The sequence below is a fragment of the Lissotriton vulgaris genome, chromosome 8 (genome assembly GCF_964263255.1).
Source record: "Lissotriton vulgaris chromosome 8, aLisVul1.2, whole genome shotgun sequence".
Taxonomy (NCBI): Eukaryota; Metazoa; Chordata; class Amphibia; order Caudata; family Salamandridae; genus Lissotriton; species Lissotriton vulgaris.
Genome location: NC_141696.1, coordinates 577,933,168 through 577,945,237, shown reverse-complemented (window position 1 = coordinate 577,945,237; position 12,070 = coordinate 577,933,168). Strand labels below are relative to the sequence as shown.

At 38.0% G+C, this 12,070-nt stretch overlaps 1 protein-coding gene across 2 annotated transcripts in view; it reads right to left on the bottom strand.

Annotated features, from left to right (window-relative positions):
• PHLDB2 (pleckstrin homology like domain family B member 2) overlaps positions 1-12,070 on the bottom strand; it is a 491,624-nt gene that overhangs the window by 91,439 nt on the left and 388,115 nt on the right. For both annotated transcript variants that reach the window (XM_086934418.1, XM_086934419.1), the window contains one exon: positions 3,896-3,995. In XM_086934418.1, the coding sequence (XP_086790544.1) occupies positions 3,896-3,995 (100 nt within the window). The remainder of the gene's footprint in view (positions 1-3,895; positions 3,996-12,070) is intronic.

The following is a 12,070-nucleotide window of genomic DNA, read 5'->3' as shown; positions in this document are numbered from 1 at the left end:
TTGTGCAGAAAAGTCTCAAAGTATAGATCTTCATAATTAGAATATGGATGTGGACAATGGATAGTTATAGTTCCAGTGGAAACATTTTGATTTCAGACAGAAATCACAAAATGCATGTGAGATATTTCACAACTAAGCCAGACAGCAATCCAACAACTCCACAACAAAAGGAACCCTTTAACTCCTATCTGACTATGAGCTGAGCATTGGAAGTCAAACATTGCAAGCTGCCCAAAGCTGCCTTTATTCCATTAAGTAATTAGGGTACTTACAAAAACCCATCTTTCTAGACGAAAAAGAGAGAGACGAAATAGTGAGGGCAATTATTGGCCAAAGGCAAGTATGGCATAATTGCTCTATCACTGTTTGCTCAGTTAAGACATACATTGATGTAAATAACTCAAAATGGTAAAGAAAAAGAGCATGGAGAGCCCCAGTTTCTGTCACAGCTGCCAAAAGCTGCAGTCATGATATACAAAGTTGTCTAAGAGAACTTCCACTGCCCACCCCAAATAGCTCCATAAAAGAGACCAAGACCTAAATCCCATCAAGAAACCTAATGACCGCAACCCAATATATCTGTAGCCTATCTGTTAGAAAAAAAGCAATAGGAAAAATATTCTTTGCGGCAGGACATTCAAGTTTGGTGTGCCCACATACGCACAATCCAAACCATACTCTGACTTATAGAACTCTCGAAAAAAAGAAATCTCTGTCTTCCATGAGCAACATTGACCATGCTCAGTGGCTTATTCCTGAAAATTCTGAAAACGCATCTCTACCACTCTACCACAAGCAATAGAAACTAATCCCCAAAAATGTTCACCCTCTGCACTGATTGTCTACACCACTCACCAACAGGAGGCAACATGTACTTAGATACTGGAGGGTATAATGGTTATATAAAAACAAATATATGTAAAGATACTTGGTGCAGAAATTAGACACTATATTAACAGTTGCATCTATTTCTGAATTTTTTAAAGCTGTTTTTAGATTGTGGAAATCAATTTGTATTTGAGAAATTCATTTTTAATTTATACTCATGTGATGTTCGTCTTTTTATACTGTAACTTTTGACTGAAGTTTTTAATCACTGAAATTGTATGTGTGCTTTTATGGTTGTTTCCTCTGATAATAACCGAATAAAGTTTATATTCATTCATTCACTTGGTGTCAATCTGCATCTGAGGCCTTTCGATGTTGCAAACAATGCAGTTGAGTCATGATTAGTTTAATTTTTTGGCCCGGACAGAGCAAGAATAGGATAGAACAATGTGGGACAGAAGGAACACACAATTTGGAACAGCCTTAACCACTAAACCACATCAATCTCTAAGTTAATGGTATTTCAGTTACATCAGATGCTGGATTCTCTTTTGAAAGTCTGAGGGTGAGAGATCTGAGCTCAATATAAGCTGAAACATTGGGGAAAATGTGATTGTGTGCTACAATATGCCCATAAAGCAACACTGTGAAACCAGCGCTTACATGCCTGTGCCTGCACCTTGTCTTTAAGATAGAGAGTCAGACGATGAAACCACCACTCTAGTCAGAAGCAGAGGGCAGCTTTTAAGGGAAACATAACAACAGGATCAGGCAGCTTAAATTTCATTTTCTCTTTTTTTATCTTTAAAAACATTTAAGGAAAATGAATTTTATTTCCAGAATTTACCAAAACAAGACTGCATTTCATTCATCCATGAAAACAACATAGTTCATCCTTTTTTAAACTATACAGGTCCCTTATATCTTAGTGTACTTGAGAACATTAATTTGAAAATAGACATCTCGCACTAGGACATTTACTGAACACCAGGTTGCTGTTTGCAACAATAGACACAGTAAGCAGATCATTCAGTTGTGTAGGCCTTGGCAATGTTCACTGACACTTAACTTCACCATATTGGTGACGGTCATTCATTTTAACTTAACATACTTAGCAAATGCACTTATTTATGTTTACTTTTTTACTTTATCTTCTTCAGGCAACAAGGGGAGTGTCCTATCTTTTATCTCAAATAGAAACAGTTCTATGAGGAGGTTTGGGCTGGGTTCTGATACACTAGCATTTGAACAATGTCTCACTCTCTCAGGTGCGCCTTATAAATTCTACTGACTGACTTGGGTTGAAGGAGCTGTTTGGGCTACAATGAGTAAAACACATTTCTTTTCTGGTCATTATGAAGATGACAACATGCACAAGCTGAATTGGATGCCTACTACAATTAGAACCATTTCAGGCTACAGAGGTTTTAGAGTGAGCTTCTTGATCCATGGGAGATAGCTTATCTCACATTTGAAAGATATTTAGGTAACCTCTATCTTTCGAGGCGGTCAAGAACTCAGGGGCATATTACCAACAACTAGCGATAGTTATCGCTATGTTGGCTTAGCGCCAATATTTTTATCACCGAGCTGCGGCGATTTTTATCGCTTAGGAACCTTGCTATTATCAAGGTTTATCTCCTAAGCGATAAAAATCGGCCGAAATGCATGAATATCGCTGAAAAGTCAGCGATATTCATGCATTACCGAGCTAATGCTCTTAGCCATGTTATCCACCTACCATTGGATAACATGGCTAAGAACTGCTCAGGGGCAGGTGTTAGCTTTTGGAGATATTCACGCTTAGCGCGAATATCTCCAAAAGTTGGTAATAGGAGAGAGCGATGTTAGCGACTGTTTCCAGTCGCTAACATCTTGGCACGCCCATTTTGCATGTCATTTAGTGATAAATTTCACTGACATGCAAAGCGGGGCCCAAGATGGTCGCTATCTCCTACTAGCTGTGGCTAACTGGTGTTAGCGACAGCTAGGTAAGAGGGAGATAATTTTATCTCCGCTTTCTTGGCTTTTAAAGCCAAAAAAGCGGAGATAAACCCCCTTGATAATATGCCCCTCAGTCCTTCATTCTGTCCTACCTGTCTGCAGCACAATTGAATCTAGAAATGATCTTTCCTGGGTTATCGAAAGGGACCCGAATAGGTTATTACTCCATGATTACAGAGTCTCAACCATCCTTTTCGGATGAATTTAGGGGTCTTTGGCCTGCATCTGATTAATATGTGGAGGGCCCTGGACAATATTTTAAGCAATGACAACTGTTGGATCTTCTGGGTTTGAGACCTCAAAGGATTCATGACAGAGCTGGCCAGCCTTGTGTATTCCTCATCAAGACTCCTAATGCCATTTGGCTACACAAGCTGCCAGCCTGCACCGAAAATTCGTTTAAGCCATTACAGGCTCCAACACAGGTTCTTCCGGCACTGCTTCATACATATATAATGGCCCCTAAACACCCAAACGTGAAATGCAATCACACAATGCAACCAAGAGGACCTATATATTAGCCAAACATAGAAAGATTTAGTATGAGAATATTCTGGGTATTTAACATGAAAATATTAACTTACAAAGTGACACCCACACCTAAACGTCCCAGATTTGAGGTTCTCAGGGCCCCAATCAAAAATCTACACAGACTACCAAATATCAAGCTTTTTAAAGAAAGAACTAGTTATGTCAGTGCTTAGATTGTAAAATGATAAGTGCAGTGCCCTATTTTTTTTTCTCAGCAGCCTACAGTGGGAGTGCCGAATAATGTGTTTGATGAATATCAGGTCTGCTTAATTGTAATTTTACGTCATTCGTCTTTATTCCACCACCCTATACTTTCTTTCACTTTACGTTTCCCTTCCAGGTCTTTTTCATCCATGTTTCCTGCCTTTGTCATTCTTTTTATTCTCCCCTTTTCATCATTCTGTCCCAAGTTCTGAATCAAAGTCTGAATATGACCAATAAGTCTCAAATCCTAAAAATGAGTGCTGGTCCCCGCAACCTGCAACCACCTATACAAACTAAGCATTGTTTCATCTCTCATCACGTGGTATACCTTTTTGCATCCTCTGAACATCTGTATCGTTATTCATTGTGGTGAGGCTGTGTGGCAACACGCTGCCACAACTGTTGCTGAGTCCCAGTGGTAAATGAGCCTGCAAAAAAACATAACAGACAAGATCAGCCCAGAAACTGAAAAAAGTAACTCAACAATACAGATTTAAAAAAAGAAGGGAATATAATTTGCATACAAAATTTTCACTCTCTGCTCGACCTACGAGGCTCAAGTCCTTAATGCAAATTGCGCTTGGAACTCAGTTGGACATCATTATGTATTTATCATCTATCAAGAGTTTAATACTGGAAGGACTGAGGTCCAGACTTTTCAGGAGACTGAGCCTGGGCTTGCCAACATTAAATAAAATGATTACACTGCATAAATTACCCCTGTTGGAGAACTAGCGGCAATACCCAAAAATGAGCGCAAAACTCTCAGTAGAAAAACATTACTGAGCAATAGACGTGAAGAAGACCTGCCTCGATTTTCTCCTCCAAGCACACTGAATTGCTCTTTGACTCTTATTTTTTCAGTGCAGCCATACATCTATTCCACAGTAAATACAAGTAGCAACCTGCCTGGTACATAGATACAAATGGAGAGTCTAATCAACAGTTTCAAATCGCAATGAGTCACATCTAGCCCAATAATTCAATACGTGACTTCCCTCAAGACCAAGTATATAGCAAGAGTGTAAACATAGGATTTTATTCACAATTTCAAGTGGTTTTTATAGTACAGTCACCAAAAAAAAAGTACATACAAATGTTGTCCAATGGTAATATTCAAAACTATATATACACCCAGGCTCAATCCCCAGCACCTTAATGGGACTATCAATCACACAACGTACACACCAAACAGATTACACAGGCCAGTCTTCCATACATGTACAACAGAGATCAATAAAATCCAAAAGGGTTATTATACAGGTAACAACAGGACCAACAAACAACAAATCCTTGTTTTGTACATAAATATGTTTGTTTCAAATTCTTATTGTACGTAGGCCATAGGTCACGTATTATGTTTTAAATCACTCGATTCTTCATTGATAGAGTTCATTAGATATTCTGGTCCTTGATTTCCAGTCCAAAGTAAGCCCTGACACATGTTTCAGTGGAGACCTGAGATATTGGTTGCACCTTCCTCAGGGCCCATAAGGAAATAGAAAACAAACAAAAGGGGAAATGACCTGGAAGGAGGTCCTGAGGGAGATAAAGAGAGAATTCAAGTGAACAGGCAAGGAATTACAGTAAACACAACATACATGTAGTGCATGAATGACATACTAGAATCAAGAAAAATATACAATACCATAAAGGTGAAAAGAACTAAACTACCAGTGAAGATAATATAAATAAAGCTATAAAGGTGTTCTGATAAAAAGACAATGTAAACATACCACCATCCGCTGGCCAAAGGACCAATAGACACAAAACAGTGTGGAGCTAACAGGAAAGAAATCCAAAGCTGATGCATGTAGAAAGTAGAAGGATGTATCAATGGTTGTACCAGTGCCCGCAAAAAAATACTTACAACTGCAATAGTATTTAAAGTATACCCATAGGCAAAAAAAAGGAATAACAATCTGGTACTGTAAATGAATATCTCTAAAAGAACTCCTGAAAAGGGAAAATAATGAAGAAATATGCACATGGATTAAGAACCAATGATAAAACTGAAGAAGGTCCTGCTACAAAAGTACAGGAGAAATTATATATATAGGGAAACTACAATGTCTACCTTGCCCGTAGAATAAGAGGCTCAGTGAATGGAAAGTTACTTCAAAGATTCACTGTTAAATATGGAGGTGGATCTCCAATATTCAGAGAGGATAAAAGGCTCATACACCTTTATATTAAACCTATAGAGGAAACAACCACATAAGTACTCACTGTACCTAAAGGAAAAAACAAAAGCACATACTCTACGTCCTAGAAATAAGGTAATTTGTCCATAGCGAGAGCCTTAAAACATTTCAGTAAACAACTTAAGTGAAACTAGATAACCAAATCTCTGGGTACATTCCCACATGCAAGAGAATAGTAAAGTACAGTGATCGGATAACCCGACTTAATTCTCATAATGACAAGAGTTCCTTCTATGACTAAAGCGGAAAGGCACGCGGACGATATCCCTGCTACCACAACTACCAAACAGCCTCAATAGGTGCCGAGGCTGGCATCGGACCACCTGTTCAGATTCCTGTGATACAATAAGTTCCTTCTGTAACTATTGCTAGGTTGCACCCAACTGGTATTCCTGTTGCAACAACTTCCCAACTGCCCTAAACCATACCTGTATACTGTGGCCTTTGGAAAACCGGTCAGGAGAGATACTGCTGTCAAGGCATATGTTCTCGGTAGAACCACTGCTTGGTTTGACACCAAGTTAAAGAGAGTTGGCTGGACGTGCAATGCGGAAAGGGTGGGGAAAGGACTAAAACTAATGAGAGGACTTTAAGCCAAGTCCAAGCTCAAGCGGGCACCATCTTCCAATGATCACATCAGACTAATCTATAAATACAGGTGGCAAAGAAGAAACCAGGAAAGAAAAAATGAAAAAGAAAAATACTCCGAGAGGACGGGCACTATTCGAAACTGCACGGAATATTAAGTTCTTAAACACTTACAAAAAATAAACACAAAAAAGGTGTGAAGAGCGGACAAATAAATACAGAAGGAATATGAATAACAACCTGCATCCTGTACTGGTAAAATCAGAATGATAAAGAGCAAGGAAATCTCTGATTGAAGAGGGCCTCAAAACAGAGGAAAACATATAATGGAAAAAATGTCATGCAATAGCAGGCCAGTATAAGGTAAGCTGGCTACCAAAATAAAGGTAGAGGGGTTCAAGCATAAGTAAAATATAAATAAAAAATATATTTAAAAAAAAACGAACAAAGAAAGATTCTAATTCCCATGTGGTAAGTGAAAGCTAAGAATGAAAAGAAGCACCCCAAGTTCAAAGTATTATTGCAACAGAACTATAAATGAGAAGATCATCCAAAGAAAGGGAGAAAAGTGCAAGAAACATTATATAGCATTTTTCCACGGAGTTGTCTCAGTAAGGCTTTTTTATGTGAGTCAGGATAAAAAATCCAGAAGACTTCTCTTTTTTTGCAGTGAGTTAATCATCTTTTCCTTTTACTGGGACACATTTTTCAAGTATGGTCCACTGAAGTTCATTTTCGAAGTGGCTTTATTCTTGCCAATGCTGGACAAGCAGGCATTTATCTTATGGTTGCTGACTTGTGCTCCCCAATTCTGGTTCGACATTCCGTCTGGTTTAAAAAAAAAAAACTAATCCGCAGAGGCAAAGGATTAAATAGATAATGTTGGAGGCCCTGCAATTCGGCATGTTTTTTAAGAAGATCATTCTGTCACCAATGCAGATTTTGTTGGATACAATTGCATTGTCACATGCGTGGCATGCTGTGCATTTATGATTGCTTTTCATGGGATTAGCTCCAAAAATAGATTTTTGGCAACATTGTTTGTGGTTTAAAAATTTAGCTTTGACAAACACGTTTCACAAATTCAAATTCCTCTTAAAGGCAAACGTTGGTCTTGGTAGTTTGTTGTTATCAGAGTCAATGTTTAAAAGGTGCCATTGGGAATTCACTACTTGTCTGATTCTATTATCTAAATAGGAATGGCGTGTGATGCAAACCAGTTTCTCTTCAACCTGTTTGGCCCTGGTCTCAAAACATGACATCCCTGGTATAGTATTTTGGTCACTTGAACGAGTCCTGAATCAGACGTTTAGGATAGTCCCGGTCCAGGACCTTGGCTTTAAGTGCCTCTACGTGTCTCAAAAACTCAGGGAGATTCGTGCAGTTCCTGTGAAGACTCAGGAATTGGCTGAAAGGAATACTCTGCTTCTGACAGCGTGGATGAAAGCTGTTAAAATGAATAAGGGTATTCCTGGCGGTAGGTTTGGTATATAGTGACACCTGAAGCTGTTGTTTATGATGTTCAATCCAAATGTCTAAGAATTCCACCTTTTCCTTACTGCTCTTAAGGGTAAATTTAAGATTTTCATCACATAGATTGATCTATTAACAGAATTCCTTGAGCTCCTCCTCTTCTCCTCTTCAGATGAAAAATATATTGTTGATAAATTGGGACCAAAATAGTACGTTCTCAAAGAATGGAGCTATTTTGTTGTAGATGAAGTGCGTTTCAAAATCCTCCATAAAAAGTTTTGTATACTGGGAGTGCAGGTCGCTCCCATGCTTATCCCTTTTGTTTGCTGGTATATTTGTAGTCAAATTCAAAGAAATGTTCTGAAAGAACAATCTCCATTCATGCCCTCTGATAGTAGTAAGCATTTAATGACCTCAATGGCCTGTTGCTGTGGTACATTCGTATACAGGGCCTCTATGTCCATAGTGACCACGCAATCTCTTTGAGCATTGAAAAGGGCTCCCTCTATTTTCAAAATAAAGTGGCCCATGTCTTTGATTTATGCCGGTAGTTGGCACACTAATGGTTTCAGGAAAAACTCTATACATTTGGACAGTTGCTGCACCGATCGTGTATACAATCGGACGTACGGTAGGATCAATCGTACCCTTACGTGTTTTAGGAACCCTGTCGATGACAAGGATGTGGGTATGGGACATTAGAAGGAATTCTACCTATTTCTTACATATAATCCCTTCAGCAGCCAGTCTTTCAGTGACACTACATATTTTGTTGTTTAATCTTACCTTCGGGTCACCTCTCACTTTAGTGTAGTGTTCTAGTATTTCCAACATAGCTTTCATTTTGTCTTTATGTTTATGAGTGTCAAAGATCACAATACCTCCTCCTTTATCACACGGTTTGATTGCAATGGCCTTATTTCCCTTCAGTTCTTTTAAGGCTTTACTTTCTTGCTGTGACAAATCATGTGGAGGTTTTGGGATATATCTCATAACTTTTTAGATCTTGGCAACTAAGTTCGTTCCAAAGATTTCCACTTCTACTCCCAATCTATCCAGACTGGGAATAAAGTGAGATAGAGGCTTAAGGCATGAGTGATTATCTTCCATAATGATGTTTTGCATCGTGATCTTTTTTTTAAAGTCTAATTGAACAAAAAATGTCATCAAGATTTTTAGTAAGTTCGTATTTGTTGATGGACGCTGAGCAAACAAAAGAAAGCCCTTTAGTAAGATGTTTTTCTGTTGAAGAGTCAATCTGCACTGTGGACAGATTAAAAATTGGGATGGTATTTAATTTCTCCAATATTGTTGTCTCCTTGTCTGAAGATATTGTTGTGGTGGGTCTGAGTCTAGAAATCGCCCCCTCAGTTGATTCCGAAACCTGGATCGATAGTTCCCTCTTCTTTTATCTAAAAAACGATTATTAGGAGTAGCTCTGTCATATTGTTCCTTCCTGTTACCTTATGTAATAAACTGATTGGACAGCCCTTCTCCCTATGAATCAGTAGTGTCAGAGAAGGTGATCATTTTTTAACTGGTCCACGTCTGTTGGTCTGCTTGGTAGGGGCCTTCCCTAGGGGTAAAATAATAATTTTCGGTTAGGAATGGGTAAACTCTATCTTGGGAGAAAAATCCAATGTGCTTCCTGAATTTGTCTTTTTTTTCTTGAATTTAGCATGCGATTCAGTCCTTTTGGATTTCTTCTTTACATTAAGCAGTTTTATCCAATCTTCATTCAGATCCTTCAATAAAGTAAAAAGTTAAACGCCTGTGGAAGTTTGGCCCAACAATTTCACAAAATCTTCATCACTAAAGCCAAATGTTTTAATGCTCTCCATAGTGAGCCAAAATTCAATACAAAATAATGTAAAAAGTAGTAGCAAGCACAAACACAGCCAAGGAAAAGGTTCAATACAGACGTAAAATGAGAATAGACCAAATAGCAAGAAAAGATAACACCCGGTCAAAGAGAATTTGTGAAAAGAGAAATGTTTGGCTAAAAGAAGAGAATTATTCAGTGATAAATCTAATACTCCTACAAGGCAGAACATGTAATCCCTCACAGCAACATGCTGTAGAGCAATATATCTAAAGAAAGCGGTTCCTTGTAATGCATACTCTGTCAGGGAAGCAAGGGAATGAAACCACAATAAATACAAGTAGCAACCTCCCTGGTGCATAGATACAAATGGAGAGTCTAATCAACCGTCTAATTCCTCAAAGCACAATAAATCGCTTCTAGCCCAATAATTTAGTACTTGACAAGTCTTAAAACCAAATATATTGCAACAGTGTTCTCATTGGATTTTATTCACAATATCAAATGGGTATTATAGTACATTCACCAAAAGTAAAGTATGTACAAATGTTGTTCAACTGTCAAAACACCAATGTTAATATTCAAAACAATGTATATACACCAATTAAAACCTTGAAGCTGCAGCAAAGAGGACATATTTACGTTTTAAACTGCTGTATATTCCTCTGCAACAATTCAATGGACCATGTGCTTAATGGGCATGAGGGATGCCGATTATATGGATATAAATCTTAATCAATTGATCATAGGATCTGCCTCTGCCTCAAGTTACTAGATCTTTGGAAATAATATCTACGGTCAGCATTCAGAAAAACTAAAATATAGGCAATTCACGAGGCAGTAAATAATATTTTCAGCTCACAATCTAATGCTTTTATAAGTAAATATATGACATTTTTAGATCATGCCTATTATCTGAACCGAACGCTACACACTATTAGATCTCCAGAAGAAATATTGAGACCCAGTGCAGACCTAAAATAATGGACATTTTACGGGGCAGTAAATCATGTTTTGGAACTTAATTTAATGCTTCTATTGGTACATCCATGACATTTTTAGGTTATGCTTGTCGTTAATTGAACCAAACTGTATAAGGGAAATTTCCTTTCAGTTATGAACTGTCACGTTTTAAACTTCCCCTTTGTGTATGTTATTAAATCGTTTATTTAGAGGATGTATTTTATCGCCATATTTTTATCGCAATTTTCAGATTAATTAAATAAATTATTACCCCTCATTTAAAATTATCCTTTGATTGCTTAAGTGAAACATTGTATGGCCTCACTAACAAGACGTCACCATGCCCATTATTAGAAATATAAATACAGCCAATTAAACAACCGTAGTAAAGCCAATCGTGTAGCTTTGCCAATGTTTGGTTTATTTTGTCCTGGCTGTTGTTAAACCTTATTAATGGGGAAGCTCCAGGGCCTTTGCCAAATAGAAAATGGTAACCTTAAAGCAAAAATCATTTTTTAGTCTCAAAAAGCATACATTTCCATAGCAGCCCCTGACACTGAAGGAAACTACTGTGTGTGTGGATATGCTCCTTGTGAAAGAGCAAAATGCTGTCACTCACACTGAAATTAGCCACTGGCTGAAGTGGGTTGAACTAGTGTCCCAAGCTGTACGCTGTGGTGGGTGGAACAACGTGAATGATCCAACAACACACCAATGGATGAAGAGGGCTGGCTGAATGCCCTTATAAACAATTATATATTTTTATATTTTTAGTAAAATTAAAAACTCTTGCCTAATGGCAGACATACAAATGAAAACTATGACTGGTCAGATTCGGAAAAGACTACAGTATTGTAAAATGTTTTGCCCCTAGGGCACTGATTTGAATATGACCACGATTAATACTGCATACAGTTTATTACCAACTGTTAATTTGTTCAATACACAGATTAATTTGGCATTTAGCAGCTGCCACTTTAACACAGACCCACCATTGCAACGAGCACAAATTGTCACCTTGCAGTCTAAGCAGAGATGTCACAACTGGACGGTTATGGAGTTTAAACTATAATTTCAGCCATTTTAGTGCTCTCTCTCTCTCTCTCTCTCTCTCTCTCTCTCTCTCTCTCTCTCTCTCTCTCTCTCTCTCTCTCTCACCTTCTCTCTTTCTTTCGCTTTTTTTCTCTCACTCTATTTCTCTTTCTCTCTCTCTCTCTCTCTCCTGCTCTCTTTCAAACATTCTACGGGTGCACCTAAACCCACAAAAAGCAATGATTTGAAATCCTCAAACAAATGTAAAAAACTCAAATCACATAAAATATTTTGATTTCCATCAGGTCTGGACATTTTCATACAAAGTAGTCTTGCATCAGAAAACATTTTCCTTATGCGGTATGTGCACCCTCTGCCAGGTTTTGAGATTATCATGGGATTAGCATTATAAATATGCCCC